At 33.8% G+C, this 23,590-nt stretch overlaps 1 protein-coding gene across 4 annotated transcripts in view; it reads left to right on the top strand.

The window, feature by feature from the left end:
- Positions 1 to 765: 765 nt before the first annotated feature.
- The window catches only part of TfAP-2 (transcription factor AP-2), a 203,144-nt gene continuing 180,319 nt past the window's right edge, over positions 766 to 23,590 (top strand). For 2 of the 4 annotated variants that reach the window (XM_089178414.1, XM_089178415.1), the window contains exons 1-2: positions 766 to 1,441; positions 4,790 to 4,995. Coding sequence is in view for 1 of the 4 variants with exons in the window: in XM_089178417.1 (XP_089034543.1) it covers positions 4,960 to 4,995 (36 nt within the window). In the remaining 3 variants the exon portion in view is untranslated. Of the gene's footprint in view, positions 1,442 to 2,246; positions 2,273 to 4,789; positions 4,996 to 23,590 lie in introns of all 4 variants that reach the window. The other 2 variants (XM_089178416.1, XM_089178417.1) reach the window with 2 other exon arrangements.

The following is a 23,590-nucleotide window of genomic DNA, read 5'->3' as shown; positions in this document are numbered from 1 at the left end:
ATCGATTGGTCATGCGCAGAGTATGTCGTATCTGTGAGAGGGCTGAAGTGGGGTTTGAGGAGGGGTTGGTTCAAGAAGGGAGCTAGCTATTCGCTCGCGTGTCTCTCTCTCTCTCTCTCTGTCTCTCATGTGTGTATAGGTTTATCTATGGGTATTTACAATGTAGATGTATGCGTAAGTTTCTGTCTATATATATACACCTGTGTATACATATACATATGCATATATACTGGTAAATATGTATCAGGGGTGTGTACTTATATGCACATACTTGTACGTATGGTTCTATGCATGTTCCTCCCCCCTCATAGACACACACAAATATATGTGTAGTATATTCGTATAGTAGTAGCATGGTCGCATTAGGTTGGGTTTGGTTCTCCTCGTCTCCTCCTGGTTTATAGCGCTATCCCTTTCTAGCGGTGGTAGGCGCTTGGGCAAGGCACGCAGAAAGGGCATGCAGAGGAACTACGGACGCGCAGGGTCGGTCGCGTTGCCGACTGGAGGCGGAGGCACCACACCCCCGACAGGGGGGGCCGCGCATAGTCGCTCAGATGAATCCGTTGCTGGTGGTGGTGGTAGTTGTGGTTGATGGTGGTGGTGATGGTCGTGGCGACGACGACGTCGACAACGACAACGACAACGACTACTACTACTAACACTAGGTAGAAGAAGAAGAAGAGGAGGTAAACGGGGAGGAAAAGGAGGTGGTAAAGGGGCAGGAGGATGAGAGGGGAAAGCGTCGCGGCGCCTCTCTTGCCTCGAGCGCAGTGCGACGTCGCGACGCGCCACGTGCGGTGCTACATACACCAACGGGAAGAGAATACGACTTATGAAATTCGTTTCCTTTCTCTTCTTCTTCTTCTTCTTCTTCTTCTTCTTCTTCTTCCTCCTCTTCTTCTTCTTTTTCTTCTTTTTCTACTTGTTCTTCCTTTTCTTCCGTATCCTATCGTTTGTCTTCTTCATTTTCATTTACGTATTTGTTTTATTCCGTTTTTGTATTATCTTATCAAAATATCCTATTAATAGTTGTTTTAACCACCACCGTGTTTCTCTTTTTGATTGACTCCAATTCGTTGAGAATTGACGAATTTTTTGTTGTTGTTGGTTACATTGATAGTGAACATAGCCATTTTAAAAACTATTTCTATCGTTGATAAAGAGTTCTCAAGTTACTCTTATTTGTATCGTCGAATTTAAATTCATTCGTCGAGGGAATTAAAAAAAACAACAACACAACGACAAGAACAAGAACATTTTCGTAAAAGAAAATGAGAGTGTGTTACTACTACTACTACTAAATCTAGACGTGTTAAAGAACCAAAAAATAATTAAAAAAAAAAACATAAAACAGAACAAAAAGACGAAACGAGGAATCACTGGTGGGTGGTGTGGGTGATTTTGAAATCTGCTCTATGAGAAGAGAAAGGGTTAAAGAGAGGTTCGTAAACAAAAGAAAAAAAGAAAAACAAATGAGAAAGAGAGAGAGATAACAGACAAATTGGCAGACAAATGGACAAACCAACAAATAATTTTTGTATAAAAAAAAAATAAAATAAGATGAACCCGATTGAATTTAGAATCAATCGAAATTAAATCTGTCTCGAAGATATTGGGGTTAAGAGGATACTCGTTTACGTTTCTCTCTTTCTCTCTCTCTCTCTCTCTCTCTCTTTTGCAAGGAGAAGGAGAGAAGTCGTGCGCGCGCGCGCAAGTGCGTTAGTGTGTTAGTGTGCATGCCTTGTTCTTTTTCTCTCTCACAATCAGCCACAGAGAGAGAACAGCAGCCACCGCGCGTCGTGAATGTGCGAGCTTTTACAAACGAACTAAAACGCATCGGTTTTTGTTGCTCCTTTTTTGTTTTTCTTTTTTTATGTTTTTTTTTAATTATTATTATTATTATTCCTTTTACCACCTGATCGAAAAGAGAATCTGGGAGCAAGAAAGTAAGAGAGAGGGAAAAGGTTTTTTTGTTTGTACTTTTTTTCATTCACCGTCGGTGGACTAGGGTTTAATTTCAACTAAACTTCATCGAAAAACACACGTTCGGTTCACCTAAACGCAACCATACTACTATTCTCAATCTAAAATTAGTTTACATGATCTTTTTTCTTACTTCTTTATTGTGAAAACGTACGCACATAAAATATACACATTAATATACCTATGCGTGCATTGATTTATTTTATTGTTTATTTTGTAATTAATTCTCGTGAAATTTTTGTTTTTTGTTTTTACGAGAGAAGAAGAAAAACACAAGTGAAATTACAAGGTGAGTTAAAATTAATTCGCGTTACAATTTTTTTTAAAATATCGAATCGAAAATACGTGAACACAACATTCGATGTTTCATATTTTATTTTTTCGTTCATTTAATGTGATTAGAGAGTGTGTACATTTGTGTGTGTGTATCTGTGTGAGATAAGTGACAAAGTACCGTGAGATTAACATCTCATTTCTATAGTGAATTTATGAAAGTCATTGAGTGTGAAGAGAGAAGTATTATAAAATCGTTTTCTTTATCTGTTCTCTCCTCGTTTTTGCACGAGTTTAACACAACAACTCTCGCGTCTGTTTATTTTGATTTATTTACATTTGTATTATTTGAGAGTAATGATACGTTACTACTTCATTGTTAAAACGTTTGATTTATAATACTCGTGTCAGATTTCATAGAACCCTGTTATCGTCGTTTTAATCGTCGCGAATATTTTAGTATTTATCATGTGTGTGAGATCGTGTGCAAAATAATAAAAAAATGAAAACAACAAAAACACATAATTCAAATTTGTATTAATCGAAGTAATTATTGATACTACGTATATTTATTTGATTTAATTTGTTTCGTTAAATTGTTGTTGTTTGTTTTTCGATATATCATCGTAATTTAAAATGTTTAATTACGCGTTTATGAAAATACAGAAGTTAATGAAATTTTTGTTTAATTTTTGTTTAATTCGATAAACAGTGTAGTTTTAGATATTAATCTTAATAATTGTGTTACAAAAATTGTTTTGACAACATTGGAAATTATATAATTTATAATTTCTTATATAATTTATATAATTTATATTATATTTTTATATAATTCTTTTTATTTCTTCTTAATACTTTTTAATAAATCACAAAAATTCGTGTTACCTGGAAAAATGTGTGCAAAGATATCACTGTAGTTTAAAGTACCGCCATATTGTCGTACAACTTCTTAATATAGTATACTATCTTCACTTTACCAAACAATTTATAATTAAAAGAAATTCTAATAAAACAGGCCCAAAAAATGAAAAAATCACAAAGTACGTTTTCGATCACGAAAGAACGAACGAACATTCAAGAAAATCACAGAATATATTTTTCTTTCATTTCCTCCCGCGTAATTGAAACCAAAAAAAAAAAAAGAAAAAATGGCGCGCGATATAATCGAACGGGAAGGGGAGGGTTTGCTGGGAGAGTTTGGAGTTGAAATTCAAAGAAGTTCCTTTTCTCTTTTTTCAAATTTCTCCAATAAACATTTAGGAATAAAAAAAAGATAATAATTATATTTCGAAAAAAATAATAAAAGATGAACAAAAATATAATTTAAAAAAAACACAAAACAAAAAATTGAAATTGGTATGGAAAAAAAATTAAAAAAAAAAAAATAAGAAGAAGAAGAAGAAGAAGAAGAAGTAGAAGTAAAAGAACGAATATAATAATAAAATAATTATAAAAATAATAATAATAATAATAATAATCGTGACGTGTAAGTCCAGAATGTGTTTCTTCTCTTCGTTCTCTTCGTATTCTTCTCTTCTTTCCTCTCGTGGGTATCTTTTCGTTTTGTGAAAGTGTTTGGAATTAAAGAACGGCCCGTGTAGCACCTCTGGGAGCCGTATTTAACTTTGCTTAACTAAGTTCTGGATCCGTTGACGCGACGCCCGAGGGATTCGGGACGACGACTACGACGACTACGACGACTACGACGACGACGACGACGACGACGATGACGACGACTACGATGAAGATTCACCTTTTTTTTTATTTTTTTTTATTTTTTTTTACTCGTCTTCTACCTTCCCTCACCTCACTCACCCCTTTCCTCATCGTCGTCGTTCATCAACGCTACCATCACTCATTTTCTCTCTCTCTCTCTCTCCCTCACACTCATTCTTTTACTTTTTATTTTCCTCTAAAACGACGTCTTATCTCTCTTTCTTCATTTTGCCAAATTTGTTCCTTCCTGTCCCCCCTCTTCATCTCTTCTAATCCCCTCTGTCATTTTCTGTAACCATTCGAAGGTTTCCGGATCGTATTTTTTTACTTATGAAAAGTTTTTTCTTACAATTCAATTTTCTTTTCGCGGTTACGATTATGTTTTATGTATTGCTTGGTATTCATGGTTTTTTTTTTATCGTTATGGTGTTATTTTTTTTTATTATTCAAAGTTAAACAACATAAAATTTATAATGTGTTATACTTATGTTTATTTTTGATTATTTAAGATGAAACACAGGTATATGTCTTTGTCAATGATCAAAATACGATTTATCTATTAAATTATTGTAATTTTTTTTATATTCATGGTGTTATTTTTTTTATTATCCAAAGTTAAACCACGTAAACTTAATAATATGTTATACTCATGTTTATTTTTAGTAATTTAAGATGAAACACACACGTTTATTCCTTTGTCAATTATCGCAATTCAATTTTTCCTATTAAATTAATTATTCGAATGATATATATTATATTGTATTATATTTGTTAATATTATTTTAGAACAGATAATAAAAGATTGAATTTGTTTCAGGACAATCGAGAAAAATTGGAATATACCGACGGGAAAATGTCGCTAATCGATGGTCTCAGGACGTGAGTGAGATAGTTGAAGTATTAAAGTGCCAATAAGCGAATGAAAAAACTTCCATCCCTGATTACGATAAGAAAAAAAACAACAACAATACGGAGGATTTCAACAATATGTCTTACCTAGCTTTGGACTCCAACGCATGGCAGGTAAGTTTTTAAACATTTTCATTACTTCATCTTCATTAACATCACCATCATAACATTATTACATATTAAACAATAAATTAACACTAATCATACCAAGACTTAATATATACCTATTTCTACCATAGCGGGTCAAATGACCCGACTTTATGTCTCATGCTTGAATGTATGAAATATGGATTTTAGGAAGAAAATAAAAATATAAATTAAATTTATTATAATTAAACAAAATAGTATGTTGAGCATTTCTATTACAAAAGCAAAAAATAAAAATTTTTAATTCATAGTTCATCGCATTTTTTACATATAAGTGTGTCCATTGTACATTTTCCGCAAACATATTTTTTACATTTAGAGCAAATTTTGTTGGTTTTTTTTTCTTTACAGTATCCTATTTGACATCTCATACGTTTATAAGCATCTGTAGTAGACTTAGGCAACGATCCTTTCGTATTTGTTTCTTGTTTTGGTTGTTCACGGGCTTCTCGAAAATCGGTGCCAAGTTCTTCTGCTAGCTTGAGTAAAAAATCTTGTCTCGAGATATTTTCTCCTGTCGTTTGCTTGTACAAAATCCAGGCATTTATGCCAGCTAAATCAAGGATATTGAAAAAAACTTGGAGAGGCCATCTGCAAGACTTATATTTTGTAGTACATTTATCTGTTGTAAAAATTTTCGATGAAAATCGTTCCATATCATCTTTTTTTGCTTCGCAATTAGTGGTAATTCTCTTTTATTTGACCGAATAGTTCAAACTAACGTAGTTTTTTTGGCTAGTTGTGTTGCTAGGGATTTGCTTGTGAAGAAGTTGTCTGTGGTCACAGTTCTTCCGCAACCCGTAAATGGCTCAATGAGTTTGAGTACAACATATTCAGAGAGTGGTACTGAAGAGGGCCTATATTCATCTTTTCCAAGATATGGAAGTGCATTTATGACGTATTTGCTATCGACGTCCGATGCTAACCAAAATTTGATTCCAAATTTATCCGGCTTGTTAGGCATGTATTGCGTAAATCTACATCGTACTTTAGTCGGAAATAGCTGTTCGTCTATAGTAATATTTTCACCCGGTTTGTAACAGTTTTGGCTGTTCTCAATGAAAATATTCCAAATTGCAGATACCATAGCGAATTTATCTGTTTTCAAACGTTGGCTCCGCTGACTTTTTTTATCAAAACGAATAAATCTAAGAATTTCGGTAAAATTATTTCTGCTCATAGTTTCAGAAAAAAATTTAGGCCCCCATATGTTATTCCACAAAAAGGAAATATTCAAATTATTTGCTCCATATGCAGCTCGAGCATATAAAATTGCAATAAATGCATCTAATTTTTTTTTTAGATAAACTCTAATCGGAACCTAAAACTCTCTTTGCCTCTTCTATTGTGCATGTTCCTATATGGTTCATAATCCGGTGGTCAATTATCAATGAAAATGCAGTACTAACTTTACCTTTCATTATATGACGTTTTGCATATACTGTTGGGCCTACTTCTTGCCTGAAAATGTTATGAAGTGGTGCTCTTCCAGGTGTGCCACCTACTTGCATTTGTTGCCAAACAGATCCATCATTCGCAACATTTTGTTCATTTATTTCTACTTCACTTTCTTCCGAAATTGAGAGTAATCTTATTCTTTTTCGGCCACTACATACATTCACAATATTTTCCTCTTCATCGTCAGTATCTGTAGAATCAAACTCATTTTTATTTGCAACCAATATATCTTCATTTTCAGAAAATTCATCTTCACTAATTTCTGAAAACTCTTCGCCAATATTATTTATATCCTCTAAGAACTTGTACTGTCTTGTTTGCATCGACATTTTTCTGGGTAAAAAATGACCTGTATTACTATAGCTATCAAAATAAAATATAAGCTAGGTACTTACCAAGACTTTCAATTTTTGCCACTTTTTCTTACACTAAAAAGCTATTTTCAATCTAAAATTTGATATTTTCTTGAAATTATTCTGAGCTATTTTCGTTGAACTACTTTACGCAACAGTCTTTGGAAGAATGTGCAACTTACTGACTACAAATATGACTCGATAATCTCATAAAACAAAAAATTCTCTCCGGGTCAAATGACCCGTTGTGGTAGATATCGGTATACAACAAAGATTACTCAGAATAAACAAAACAAAACAAAACAAAAAAATTTTTATAACTTTACATTAATTACTTAGAAAAAGTCATGAAGTCAAATGTGCAAACGCAATAAAATTATACGTGCATTTTCAATGCAAAAGTTCAAAATGGGTCATTTGACCCGTTATGGTATGTTTAGTGTTAAAAATCTGTAATAAAGTTAAATGCAAGATTAAAATTAAAATTAGAATAAGTAAAAGTAATAATATCGATCGAAAATATAATCGATGATCGAAACTTTAATCGAATCGTCTAGAATAATCTTGGATCGAACTATAATCGTTCCCTTATTCGAGATCATAGCCCGGAGACCCTTTAGCATCGGACTATAACTTATTTCTCAGCTTCAAGGATGGCAAGGTGAATCTTTCTCTCTCTCACTCTCTCTTGGGTTAGAGCATTATTACACGGTTTTCACCGAGAAGATATTGAAGAGCCGACGCCACGTTTTAAACGTATTATCTCCCCGTGAATACATCCGGAACATCCAGATTCGCTTCTGTCGGATGTCGCATGAATATTTATACGATGAATATTGAGAGCTACTACTACTACTATTAGTAATACTACTACTACTAATACTAGTACTAGTACTGCTATTAAACGTGACTCGTGAGAATTTCATTTTCCTTTGCAAGCCAGTTGCTACTATCATCTTACCCATTATGAGTATTCAAATATTTGATCTTCATATGTTTTCCGATATAGCACCCAGAATTGCCAAAGGATGAGGAAGTTTAACACGAACCTAGTCAACGTTTATGATGAATGGATTGTATATCCTCAACGATTGACTATGTCTTTATATAGAAAAATTCAGTGTCACATTGTTGGTTTCCAATGAAGTTCGAAACTACTCAACAGATCTTAATGAAATTTCTTTTTATTTTGTGTAATTTTTTTTATCAATTTAGATAGGCTAGTTTTTATCGCGTTTATTTTGTATTTTTTATCGCTAATTTAATATCCCTACTTCTGTGTTTTTTTTTATTTTTTTTAATTATATTTCCAATTTTATTGAGTTGTACGTAAAGTTCGTGCCAATTTTAATTGAAGATTGAAATGCAACGCATTTATATATTTATTATATATTATATTATTATATTATAATACATATTTTTATTAAATTATATATAAGTGCCATTCTCTGTTCCACAACCCTTTCTCCATCTTTAAGTATAACCTCAAAATTTCCTCCTTGCAGTTTTTAGCAAAAGAAATTTATGCCATCTACCGAAAATCCTCACGAACTTTCCGGACAACCAAATAAAATGCTAAATTTTGTCGTTTTTTTTTCAACTTTATTCAAAATAACTGATAATAGTTCAATATATGATTGCACACAGGGTGTGCAATGATGATCACGAATAGGGTTAAAATATTCTTTACAACTTAATTGTAAACAAGAAATATGAACGAGACCATATTATTCGATATTAATAAATTAAATAATTATATGCGTGTTTGAATAAGCGCAGTATGAATATATATTTTATATATGATATTTTACAAGTAGGTACGTAGAAGAGATATCATCCGACGTTTTCTTCTAATATAAAACCGTTTCCTCTTCCGATGATCTTGAATCTTGTAAGAACACTCGGGGCGAAACACGTGATACCGTTAGACAGATAGAAAACGGTTTATCTAGGAATTTTCTCTTTTTATCGTAAATATATATACACACAATATATATAATATATATATATTTACTTATTTGTAATTAAACGGGAATCGTTATAGGATTTACAAAGTAAAGAAGATTAAATATAAAAAAAAGGAAAAAGCATTGAATACTTTCATAATTGCTTTTTTTATTTTCTATTTTTTTCTTGTCTCGATTATCATCACTTCTTTAAACTATCATCTTCCGCGATCGAAGGACGAACAAGAAGATTTCTTCTCCGCCTTCGTAAGCTGAACGGACCAACCACTTGTCCGATACGGATCAACCTTCTCTCCACCCATCTCTTTCTTGTTTTTTTTATATTTTTTTTTTTTTTATAACTAATACGTAGCACCGAGGTTGCAGTCATTATCGGGCTAAATTAGTGACGGTCAATCCGCGTTCCGCATGCGAGAGAGTAAGAGAGAGAACGAGAGAGAGAGAGATGGGAGGAACGAGTTTACGTGATTACGCGTGCGTAACATTGAAAAAGAGTCGAAAGGGAAGGTTAGGTAATGCACGCACGCGATCACGAAAGCTTTCTCTCACCAAACTAACACAACGTTCATTTGTTACTTAAAGAACCCTTTTTCTTGTATCTACCTAACATATAAGTCTTTGTTCTTATTTACATAGTTAACCCTTTTGAGTACACGAAGCTCACGTAACAATTTCAATCGTTAAGAGATAGTTTTTTTCTTCTACTAATGCAAATTAATTTACTTAAAATAAAAAGTAAAAAGAAAAAAAAAAGAAGAGAAAGAAAGAATTTTACGAAGTAAAGAAAGATAGAAACAAATTGATAAGCGAATGATAAGCTTCTTTCAATTTTTGTTGGGTGTAGGTGTACATGAAGTTCGGAATACTCAAAGGGTTAAAGGATAATACGAAATAAAAGTTAGGTTTTTTTATTGTTACTTTTTTTTTTTATCGATTTTCAACTCTATTCAAATTACGATAAATACAAATAGAAAAAAAAACACTTATAGTATTTATATATATTATATAATTTAATAAAATTATTATATAATGTAAATTTAATTATTAATATAATTAATTAAATATTAAAATATTATAATTAAATTAATATTATAATTTAATATTAATTTAATATTGCATTTAATTATATTAATATAATTAAATTTATTTAATTAAATTTATATACTTTATATTATATATATAGGATAGTTTATTGATTTACAGGATTTTTCTTTTTATTTTTTTACAAAATGCTACCGTGGATGAAGAGATACGCATTCCTCGAGAAAGAAAAAAGAAACTAAAAAAAGCACAAACTATCAAGAGAGATAAAGATAGAAAGAGAAATACTAGAAAGTTATTTTCTACTATTTTCTTTTCTACTATTTTATTTTCTCCATAGCAGTATACCGTTTGATCAATTACGTCGTCTAAATGCGTAGCGAAGTTGAACATGAGAAACATTACTCTGTCAGTGAAACAAATTAACCATGATTCTTGTGTATAGGGGGTGAGACGAGGGGGATTCTATCCGTTAAGTCGTTGTAGAAAACTACTAGCTAGAACTAGAACTGTTATTGGTAGAAAAAAAAACAGAAACATATAAAAAAACCAAAAGGAAACAAAAAAATGGAACTAAAATAGGGCAAGTTAATCTATGATACATGTTAGACACAGTATGTCATGGTATCGAAAACTATATTTACTTGTTCCCCCCTTAATATTCACGTTGGTGGGATGTGTTCAGTCCCCGGAAATCATATAGCCACGGACAGGAAATGTAAAAGGTCTATATCATGACGACGTTGGGATAACGGAAACGAGTTTAGGTAGGCTCCTATTGGATTATGCCCCTGTTACCCTGAGTTCCTCTAGTTTTACCTATGCCTTTGCCAAAGGAAAGATCCCCCACCCCTCTCCCGACTAACGCACACACAGATTTACCTACTATGACGTTGTTGAACGTCGTTGCAACGTACTTGTCTCGAATATAACTTTGCCATGACTAAAACCTGATTTAAACTAACTCGTTTCTCTGCAATATTATCTTTACCCGAGTGACACACGGCGTCAAATGAATGGGAGATTTCTTCTCTAGTTTGTTCTAAAATGTTTAAAGATGATAGTACGCGACACACAACAAATATCGTTTTATTATTTCTTTTTTAATGCACACATTTCGTTCTCACACGTAAAATTAAATTATCGTATTCATCGAGAACAGACGAACTCAGCTCGCGATTGCTAAGTAGGCACTTCCAAATCAGGATATGCAGGACAATCATCCTACCGGTAGTTCTTTATGGTAGCAAAACGTGGTCACTTACGTTACGGGACGAAAAGAAATTGAGGGGTTTTTGAAAATAAAGTTGTTCGTAAAATGTTCGGTGCAAAACACGATGAGGAAACGGGTGAATAGAGAAAACTCCATAGTGGAAGTACACCGACTGTACAACAAACCGGACATCATTAATGTCGTAAAATCACGCCGATTAAGATGGACAGATCACGTGGCGTGCATGGGGGAGGATCGAATGGTGCATAAAATACTGGTCGGTATACCGAACGGGAAAAGACCACTGGGTAGACCGAGACGTAGATGGGAGGACAATATTATTTCGGGATCTTAAAGAAATGGGCTACGAAGACTGCGAATGGATGGGATTAAACTCAGGGATGGGAACACTGGCAGGATTTGTGTATTTGCGGCAATGAATTTTCCAGTTCCGAATGAATAATAATTCATCGAGAAAAAACATTCTATCGAATGTTTTATATTAAATCAACAATTCCCATAAAGAATCTATGGGAAAAGAAAAATCATTTCGTATTATATCTGCTACATATAGTTTTTGGAATTCATTATTTCAACGATTGGACCAACCGCAAAAACGAATAATCTTTAGTTCGGTAAAACGAAGAAGACTGGGTGAGGGAGTATGGAAAGATTAAATGGAAAAGGATAAAGAGAGAGACGGGGGGTGGTGTAAAGGGATGAAATGGCAAAGTATTTGCACATTTTCCAATAAAGTATGATCTAGTCACGTGGCAAAGCCGAGTAGCTGGTCGTGTCTTTTCTCGTTGAAATAACAAAGGGTGCTGTTATAACCACGAGAGTAGTATATATATGTTCGAGAATTAATACTTTGCTCCCACGCATCCAAAATTCGACGACAACGACGACTATGAGGAGAAAAAGATTCCTCTTCGTGTCACCGCGAATAAACAAAGCTACGAGAAAAACATCGGGGGTTGGTGGGGGGACAGGTTGGGTTTGAGGGGTGTAGGAATACAACAAGCTTGTCCGTCTATATTTCATTGGTGGTTGGCGCACGCGCACGTGTGCACGCGTGTTTTGTAGGCCCCCTTACTCCCACCCTCTTTCCCTCTTGACGTATTCAGCACTGCTTTCGTGTTCATTGCTTATTTGTCTTCTTCGAGAGTCTCTCGACTTTTTCCTTCTCTCATTTTTTTCTTTTTCTTCTTCTTCTTTCTTCATCTTTCTTCTTCTTCTTCTCTTTTAGATAGTTTCGTTTATGTATATCGTAAAAGATATCTTATGTATATCAAAAGGAAATTTAAACTATAATTTCACAATATTTTATTTCAAATTGATCGGTGTACGAATACTTTTTACACCCACTGTATATATATATATATATATATATATATATATATATTAAAGCAATGATTATTATTTTTAAAAACCATTATTATATTTATATATAATAATAATAAATATATATTATTATTATTTATATAAAACCATTATTAATTATTAGTAATCACCTGTAACCATCTAAATCGTATTTAAGAAAAAACAATTCAAGTTAAAACAAACCACACAATATACAATAAATATTAAACCAATGATACCATTATCATATTTATATAAACAATAATAGCAATATCAATAATAATTAAACCTTTTTTATTAATTTTTAACTTGTATAAAACTTTGCATGGTTTGTTACATCCAACAACGAAACGATCGATTCAGAGTCAAAATATCAAGCACACAGGCTACTAGTGCAAACATTGTAGTTTAAATTGGGGAAAAATATTTGCCGATTTTGTTTTTCTTTCTTGTTTTTTTTTTTATTTTTTTTTTATTTTGTCACACAGCGATTAGTCGAATTCGTAAGGAAAATATTTACAGGTTACGTTTATTGGCACGATAAAACGAAATGTTATTCGTTTATTCGTTACGTACTTGTAGAGTCTTCACTGTCGTCATAGTCGTCATTTTTAAACTGGCATGCTTAATGGATGATTCACTATACTCTGTTTTGCATGGGCAGGAACAGTTGGTGGGTACATCAAAAAAATAAAACCCTGTTCACTACTTCAAAGTACGAGCACGGTCTTTTCGATCTCTTCGAACACGTACGACAACGTACTTCGTTTGCACAATATATCAGAGTAATGGGGAGGAAAAAGATAGAAAATTAGTTAAAGTAAAAGAGAGAAAGAGTAAGAGAGAGAGATACGAAAATGAGGAAGGGTGAACGAAAAATAAATGATACCCGAATTAGCGTAATCGCGTGATGGTTTTTGCAAGAGGGAGATGTTACGATTACTGAACCACCACCACTACCACCACTAGTACCACCATCAACAGTGTGTGTGTGAGAGAGAGAGAGAAAGAGAGAGAGAGAGAGAGTAGTACGTGAAGCAACGAGTAACGAAAGGAAAAGGGAGAAGGGGGGTCATGTAGAGAGTGAGGGGGTGTAAGCAGAGGGTAGCAGTCGTCGCATAGCCGGGGACGACAAATTGCATTTCGATTTCATTTTGGTTGGAAATGTTCCCGAGCTGGGATCAAGGAGTTCCTCCTCTCTCTTTCTCTCTCTCTCCAGTGTTACGACCTCGGAAACGTTTCGAGCGTATATAATCGAACTTTTTTGTCTATTTGCATCTCTCTTCAACTGTTGTTTTCAATATATATATATATATATATTTATTATCATATATTATATTATTGTATATTATATTATATATTTATTTATTTTTATTAGATATATCTTCTTTTTCTTCTAAAATATAATATAATATAATATACAATAATATTTTATACGTAGATTGGTGTATTGAAATAACTTTGTTTTTTATAAATTTATCGAAGTAAAGATGTGATAATGATATTAAATAAAAATATAAATATATTAGGGAATTAAAAATAATAATAATAAAAATAATAATAAAAATGTTAAAAGTAAATAAAATAAGATAGAAAAGAATGAAGTACTTCGTGCTTTATTCCAAACACTGTTGATTCCAGACTCGCGTGACTAGTGGCCCTTTTCCTTGCGTAAAGCCCGACGCGCGTGTTTGAGCAATTTGCGATATCCAGATTGGTTACATCGTGAGCGTGCGAGCTGAACGAGCAGTGGTTACGAGAGAAAGAGAAACAGAAAGAGAGAAAGAGAGTGGCTTTAAATAAAGTATAGATCGTTGATGTTTGGTCGAGCATGAGGATAGCGGGAGTACTTTTACGATACATTATGAAAACGTTGGTTAATCCAGTGACAATGAGAGTAAAGAGAGAAAAAGATAGAGAAAGGGTGAGGGGAAAGGTGGGAGGAAGAATGAACAAGTTCTATTGTCACGCCCCTTTAGATACAAAGGGTGCCAGAGTACTTTGTCCATACAAACGAACGAGAACGAGCAAGCTTTGGGTACCAAACGTGTCGAGCGACACATTCTTGCATAATGTAGAAGATAAATTTGAGTGGTTAGTAGTACCACTACTAACAAAATCGTCGTTTTGTCATTCTCGATGTTACTACCACACCATCACATCATATCATAACATTCACGCGTCAACCATTAACTTTTTTTTCTACTTTACAACCCTTTTATAATGATTTAATATTCTTGGTATTTAAAAGAGAAGCAATTTAATCGAGTGGTCAAATAATAGGTAAGGTTTGTTATTTGAAATAATATCATTTCGCTTATATTAAATATTATATTTAGAGGAAAGGATTCAATTATTATTTTTTGAGTAGAAATATTGCTAATACCTACCCCCTTTTGTTATAATTAATTCTTCATACTTAAACAAAATACAATTTAATTTTAATGCCATCAAATAATAGACAGGGTTCCTTATTTGAAATTGTATATACCTTCTTTTAAATATCATATGTATATATATTAGAAAAAAGGATTCGTAGATATTCCAACAAATCGATAAATTTCTACACCCCCTTTATTTTATTTGATATCATTTTTCGTTCAATCCTTTTTGCAATGTTTCAAAATTTTCTTCGAAGATAATAATTTTTTCTTTTACCGTTTTCATTTGGCACGGAACGTCAGACGAGACGGTCCGTGATCAGTCAAGCAACGTTGGCTTATGTTTTAGTCTTTAACCCGTTCTGTGCTTTCAGTAATTAAGACTTGAGCATAAAAAAAAAGAAAAAAAGGAGAAAGAGAAGGACAGCATGGCGGTGGTGGAAGCAACGTAGTAGTAGGAGGAAGAAGAAAAGAAGGAGGAGACTAAGGAGAGGGATGCAGACGGTTGTTGGAATGGTGAAACGCTAGGAGGAGTAGGAAAAGTGAGTGGGGTGGTGGTGCTGGTGGTGGTGGGTTAGGAAAAGAGTAAGGGGGTTGGTTGGCTGGTTGGGAGTATACGATGACACGGTCCTTTGTTCTGCCCTTTTGCGGAAGACACCGTAGCGAGTAGCATTTGCGAGCACAAAGAGAAATAATGACTAGTCCAGTGTTCAACTAATATTTGCTCTTCCAACTTTTTTCCAGAGATTTTTCCTCTAGGAGCAAAATGTTTCCTTTTGTTAGGCAAGAGGAGTCGAGGAGATACGACGGACACGACGTTGACGATGACTACGACGACGACGACGACGACGACGACGACGACGACGACGACGACGATGGCCCGGTTAGGTTTGTCAGAAAAGTGCTGCACTGCTTGCACTTCGTTTTTGCTGATACTGCTACTGTTTTGTTTCTTCCATGCCTTGGTTCACAGTTTCAAAAAACTATTTCGTATTCATCTGTTTTTTTTCTCTTTGAAAGAACAAGCCTAAAATTGTCGGCGTTGTTTTGTCACGCTGTTGTTCACGAACATTTCATTTCAACTTACATTGGCACTGACACCCCTTACGTTTGCTCAAATCTTCTATTTTTTGTTTTACTTTTCTCTACGAAGTTTGTCTTTTCACTTGGTTTTTTTTTTTTCGTTTAATCGTTGGAAAATAGATATAAACACGGTAAGGTTTGAAGGTCTGATAAACTCCTCCGTATAGGATTTCCCTTGTAATGGAAAAATTCGTGAACCGTGTTCCGATAGAAAATAGGGATAGGGTGGTTTGGTTGGTCATCGTGTTCACCCTATCTAAACTTGATGCTACAGCTTTTTTAAGAGTGGTAGGACCCACATGGTCGATTGCTTTAGTAATGGTAGTAGTACTACTACTAGTTGTAGTAGTAGTTGATCGCAACAGGGACGATGGGTGATGGTGAAATCGAGTTAGTCAAATTAACCATGAAATAGACTCCCTCCGCCCTAGTGTCTGTCTATCTCGTCCGTCGGTGGTGTCGTTCGCATCGTTCCGTGACCACTAACCAAAGCTAACTAGTCCCGTAGGGCCGTTTAGTTCGTTCGTTCGAAGGGGATTGTGGGTGGAGGGGTGTACGAATATTACAATAATTATAATATTATAAAAGAAAATGTAAAAAAGACAACATCGTGAAAATTGTTTACCTTTCCATTAATTTCTTGATTATGATATTAGAAATTACAGTAATTTCATCTAAAAAATGATTGGGGTAAAGCAAAAGGGTTGTGAGGGGAGGGGAAGTGAAATTACCCGATTAAAAATCGAGTGTCGTTGGTGATTGTCGGATATGAATTCTGCCTACGCGTTTTGCTCAGACCAAGATGGAACGTCCTGGGCCCAGTGATTCATGGGTACGATGATCCCATTGACAAATAAGAAGGACGTGGGTCCAACCTTTTTCTCATTAGCGGCACTTTGAACTAACCCGCCCACGTTATGACAAACTAGATTAATTTTCTGTCCAAAAGGTACCGCCCTTCTCGATCGTTTATTACGAAATTTCAACTGTCAGAGACTGCTTTATCGTGTTCACATCCCTCGTGTTCTCTGTTACTACGAAGATTGCCATTTTATTCGACCGATGTAAAAAACTAAAGCTGTATAATCAGCGAGCATAATCTCATTTTTTGTCGCGCCTTTTTTCCTATCTTCCCCACCCTTCCAAGTTCGTGGTTGAAATTAACTTCTCGCGCGATCCCTTTTGTTAAACAGAAATAAAAAAAATATAATAATAAATTTGAAGATTCGTAAACTCATTCTACTACGAAACAAATTAAAGTAATATTCAAGTGTGTTTGAAAAAAAAATATAGTTATGACAAAATTTTAGAAAAATCCGTATAAAACATTTTCATTTAGGGGTTTAATGCAAGAAGATATTTCCACGTATATATCGGTGTTTATAACAAAAAACAAAGAAGGAATGTAGTAAAAATGGATCGCATTTTCGTAGTAAAAATTGAGGTATAGTTTTAAAAATATTCAAATATAGGAGGTGCGATGGTTGTTGGTTGGTTGGTCTCTGTAGAAGAAGGGGGGTTTATAACTCACGTCAGGCAGGTAATTAGCCGCTTTTGCCCAGCTGTAATGGACCAGCTAAGGCACTAAGCGAGACCCTTAACTTATTTAAATGAACTGGTAACCCATGTCCATGTCCAACGCGTATAGCCAGACGCGAGGCAATATAGAAAAACCATTTATAAGGGCACTATTCCGGATGCCTAAACAACCTTTTTTATCTTCGTTTTGCTATACTTTCGACTCGGCACCACGACCTGACGGCGAACTATTTTTTCGTTAGCCGACAGGTACGCGCCAACAGGTACGCGTCCGTTATATCGGACGGACCTCGGTCAGCTGGTCTTTCGTATTTTTTTTTCTTCATTGCTCTTTGAAATTTCTTTTTTTTAATGAATGCAATATAACCTCTAAGTTTTTTGGAATAAATGGCAATTAAAAAAACGATTTAACTTACAATGACACATAGCTTGCTTGCTTACTTTTCTTCTGTGCTTTATTTTTCCTACTTCATGTTTTTATCTTTTTATTTATGTACTATATATCTTTTTATATATAAATTCTGTGTGTTTTATTTCCAATTTAATACATAGGATAGTTTTTATCGCGTTTATTTTATATTTTTTATCGCAAATTTAAAGATTTATTATTTGTAGGTTATCTAGGTCTTTAAGTACTGTAAGTTTTCTAATAGATGGTGCTATATTTCAATTCAATTACTTCAATTAACATACGACAAAACCTTACTTTTTCTATTTTTTTGTGTTTTATTATTTTATGGGTATTTATAATTTACTTAATAGTTTAGAATTATATTAAATCAACATTTTAAGCATCCTTGCAAATATATTCGTATTTATAGCAATTAAAAAACAACATAACCTTCAACAACACGTATACCTTACTTTTCTACCGTTTTCCTTTTTATTTTTTCTTACTTATCTTTTTATTTATCTACTATATAAATGAATATTCATTCATATTCATTTTTGACAATACGATAATCAACGTAATCCCTTTTTGGTATCGCGAATTGTTCTGAAATAATAATACCGGTTTTAAATCCGAGGAAGCAACCACTACCACCACCACTACCATCAAACATTGATTTGTTTTTCGATGGAATTTAGGGAGGACGCGCGTCTCGGAGAACGAATATTGATTTTATGCCCGGCTGTAAAAGTGTGATTTGAATTTTGATTGCGGCCTGGTAGAGATCGCGTAACAGGATAGTGCACGCTTTGCCAGACGCACAAGGGCACTTCAAGCGACGCTTAGTCGACTAGAAAATCGAAGGAATATACGTTTTTAAAGTGCTGAAACAACTCTCTCAGTAGGAGACCTCCTGACCGATTACTATTACCAATCGAACACATATTCACAACAACAAAAAACTATATATATATATGAACATGTCATTTTAAAACGAAGATTAATTACTTTGTTGATTTATTTTCAACATTTTGACATAAAAAAATGTTCATTTTTTTTCTATTTACCGTTCCATACTATTCTTATGAGACGTAAAATATTGACGAAATCGTGGGCGTGCGCCGCCTAGACGAGAATCGTTTTCTAGCTCGATTAGAATCTTAAAAGGAGGAGAAATAATTCGATAATGATATGAGAGAGAGAGAAAGATCAGTCGAGATTTCATCGTAGGAGCATGCTAATACCACTTTTGTCGTAAGTCCACCCGATCCTCACCCCCCTCCTCACCCTTCTACCCCACCAAAATGACTATAATTTGCGAGCACTTAAAAATAGGTATTAAAATATTATCATAGACCGTTTCCACGTAAATATACCGACTCACAAAAGACCATAAGCTTTTGTGTCAAGCTAGTACTTTGTAATAATGATAATAATAATAACACCCTATAGAAGAGTTTCAACTTTTAATAAGCCGTTATAGTTTTTCATTATTATTCATTTTCTTTTATAATATTATAATATCCTAATTATTGTATCTATGCATATTAAAAGACAAAAAACAAACATTTAAGATTTTATCTTAGGAAATATTTTTGGAGTGAGCTAATTTGATTTATTTTAAATTTGTTTGCTATATACATAACCTAAATATTATTTTTTAAACCTACATATGTTGATTTTTAATATACGTAAATATTAATTCCTTCCTTCTACCAACTTCTTCATTCAAACAATATTTGTAAGTTTTTAAATACCAGTTAACAAAATATCCATAAATCTAGTGTTTAAATAAAAATTTATAGATATTATATATATATATATATATATATATATATATATAAAATTAAATATAATTAATATATAATTGGAATATTGTCATATGTTAAAGAAAGATATGATAATTAATAAACGTGATACTCGCGTTATCGTTCCTACATTAACGTGTTAAAGAATTTCAACAAATAAAAGGAAATAAACCAAACCATTGGAATGAAAATGAAATAAAAAAAGCAAGAACATATAGATAATATATGAATGTATTGGCAAGTACATCGACTCATGTGTGACGCGTAAGGCGTCCCGATGCAATATCGTTAAGCAAACGAACGACCGGTGGTGAACGAAGCACCGGTCATTAATGTGGATATTCGTTCGTCGTCGCATATACTCATCCTTGTCTCTCTTTATTTTTTTTTTTTTTAATTTTTTTTTTTCGTAAAAGGTCCACCAGGTCCACATGAACACCTATCTCTCTCTCTTTCTCTCTTTTTCTCTCATTCAATCTCTCTCTTTTTCTCTTTCCATCTTTCGTTCTCTTAACATCTCGTGGCTCCAATTAGTTCTGAACGTCGGTTCATCCGACTTGTCCGTCCCGTCCCGTCCGTCCGTCCGTCCGTCCGTACGTCCGTCTATCCGTCCACCGTGTCCGTATCCGTCTGTCCGTGTTCCTTCGTTCCTTTTCGTTCCGTCGGTGCCCGTCCACACACGATACTGTTTGCACCGTTCTTTCTTTCTTTCTTTCTTTCTTTCTTTCGTTCCTGTGGGTTAGTTCGTTCGTTGGCTCAGCTCGTTCGTATCCCTCAGCTTCATTAAGAAACGGTAATGCGTTTTGTTTCTCTTCTACATGGGTCTCTCTTTCTCTTTCTCTTTTCCCCCCTTTTTCAAACGTAGGGAGTGAGGAGGGGGAGGTAGAGAACGAACCAGGGAGAGAGAGACTCTTTTAATAATCCCGCAGCACGTTCTGAGATTTATTATTTTCGGACTACGTTGCCCGGATAAGTCCATATGGCTGACGCTCTCTCTTCTCTCTCTCTCTCACTCTCTCATCTTCTACGAGTCAGCCAAAATTTCTTCCTTTTTTTTTTTATTATTTTTTGTTTCTACTTCCTTCGACTTCCAACGCCGTCTCTCCTTCGGGCTGACTCCTCCAACTCCACCTTCGTTCCGCGAACTTCTGTACAGGGTGACCTAATAAAGTACAAAACACTAAGCTTCGACACTTTCTTAAGGTTCCGATTACTTTCCTACAGAAAGGTGGAGGGAAGGGTGTATTTGTCTAGTTCAAGATAAGATTTATGGATATTTAGGTTAAAAAAGTGACAGATTGAAAACAAACACGAAATTTGAGTGAATTTGAACTTGTCTTATCATACAAGCATATCTCAAAAAGTAGTAACATTGTTTAGAATATTAAACGTGTCGAAATATTATAAAAATAATCACCAGTGATGTTACTGAGATAAAAAAGTGATTAATGTAGAACTAAATACGAAACCTGAGTGTATTTGAACTTGTCTTAATATAAAAATCTATTTCGAAGAGTAGTACCATTGTTTAGAATGTAATTATTAACTGTATAAGTTTGGAAATGTAAATTTGTCGAAATATTATAAAAATAATCTCCAATGATGTTTCTGAAATAACAAAAGGCACAAATATAGAAACAAACACGAAACCTGAGTGAATTTGAACTTGTCTTATCATACAAGCCTATTTCAAACAATACTAACATTGTTTACAATATATTTATTAATTGTATAAGTCTGAAAATATAAATGTGTCGAAATATTATAAAAATAATCACCAATAACGTTTCTAAATAAATTGTATACTTCGTTAGATGATAAAATGAAAACAGGGTGAAATAACTGCACCGATGGTTAGTCGTCTAGCAGCCAACGAGTGTTTCGATCAAGGAAAAAAAAGAAAGATAAAGTGAGATAGCATATACTCTACCTATCTATCTTTCTATCTTTCTCTCTCTTTTCTCCTTTGGTTATAATTCTTATTGGGACGTATAGCCTATAAGCATATTCCAGAGTCTTTTGATTTAACGAGGTGTGGTGTCGGTTATACTATAAACGTTACATCGAGGGCCCCTATAAACCAAACGGTCGAGTCGGTAAATTAGGAACCGAAAGCTCTCGCAGGAAGCCCCCCCTCTCTCCCTCTTCTTCTTCTCTAAAAAATACAATTAACGAGTCGTTTAACGGATATACCTGCGTAGCGCACTATTTTTCGTTAGGATGGCATCCCTTTTTTTGCAAAACGAAATAAGTCAAATTGCATTCGCTCAAATTAATCTCGCGAACAATTCTATCATCCAGCTTGAATTTAAAAGGTTTTTTCTTTAAGAAAAATCGTGATAATTATCATTTGTTAATGTGTGAAGTTTCATCAATCTCTTAACAAGACGATTTCTTACATATATATACTTTAAATATGTTATGTAGTTTATAATCTATAAGATTAATCGTTAATACGATTTGCAATTTCCTACAATGAGGGAAAAAACACTTAACGCACCAAATACATCATGCAACTTATCTATAGTTATTAATCAAAGCATTTTTTTTAATCATCGTAAAAGTTTACGGTAAATGCGTTTGATATGTGAATAAAAATTTGTATCGTAACTTTGTGTTTATGTGTGTATGTGTATTCACCTGTACGTACATTGAGATGGTCTTACGCCAAGCATCGATATAACACGGTCATGCGTCAATGTTCAAGGTGCTGCTACATCGGTGCCTTTTCACCGAGAAAAACATTTATTAAAACAGCTATAAAATATTGTTGTATAGCAACCTGTGGTGATATATAACCGAAGTCCAACGATACTTACCGCGTTGGTAAACGAGGATTTATCGCGTCGCTTGATGAAACAAAAACTTATATGTATCTTCTATATATACCTACTTTTACTTTTTTTCACAAATATGTTTTAATTATATAGGAAATGGCTCATCCTCTAGAAATCGTATAATTGATAATGTTAATATCTAGCTTCCTTGTTTATTTTTTTTATTAAGTATACGTGTATTGCAGTATTCATAGTTGGTTAAACTTTCTTGAACAAAAAATGTTTTACCAAACGCACGGATATTCAAGATCCAATAATTCACATATCACATATTATTTTTTTTATTACTTATGCGTGTGTTGCAATATTCATAGTTTTTTGAATTTTCTTGAACAATTGTTTTTCCAAACACACTGGACATTCATGATCCAATAATTCACATATCTTGCTCTGCTTAATATTGTGTCTACAGTGTGCAGGTAGTCGGTTACGATAATCTATGATAAATCATCCGTTGAATCTTTAGCTTAATGAGTTTTTAGTGGCGAGTTTCAGTCAACGTGATTTATTTGGTTTTTTAATCAATTCATTAACGCCCCGCGTATCTATCCGGAGCGTATCTTTTTCTTCCATTTTATACGCTACCGCGAACATATATGTATATACACAAAAAACCAGTTCCCTATATTCGTCTAACTTATGTTTCTATTTAAATATCTCCATAAAAAAAGAAAACAAAAAGTTTCAACACAATGTATTATAATATATCCTATCCCAATAGTAGTTAAACATCCAAAGTTGGTTTCATCGTCATCTTCAAATTAAAAAAAAAAACTGACGTTGAAAGAATCTATCAAAGTCAACGTTAAAATATCTTTTATCATATTCTATATACTACGTGTGTCATAGCATCCAATTATACGAAATAAACGTATCGACATTCCTGAATGTGATGGGGTAGTAGTAGGGGTAGGGGGATCATTCGTACATAAGTATATTTGCGAATTCGAAAGGATTTCTATTGAGTGAGCACATTCGTCATGCGTTTATAAAAAGGATAAAGAGAGAAAAAGAGAGAAAGGTAGATAAAAATAAGAAAGAGAGAGAGAGAGAGAGAGAGAGAGAGAGAGAACGATAAAAAGGGGCAAAGGTGTCGGTGTTGAAGCCCTGCGGGATACGACCCCCGTGG

This window comes from Polistes dominula, unplaced genomic scaffold, assembly GCF_049000335.1.
Source record: "Polistes dominula isolate Pdom_NZ unplaced genomic scaffold, Pdom_raw_medaka contig_77, whole genome shotgun sequence".
NCBI classification, from domain to species: domain Eukaryota; kingdom Metazoa; phylum Arthropoda; class Insecta; order Hymenoptera; family Vespidae; genus Polistes; species Polistes dominula.
Note: the sequence above shows the minus strand (reverse complement) of the source record. Positions and strands in the feature narration are given on the sequence as shown.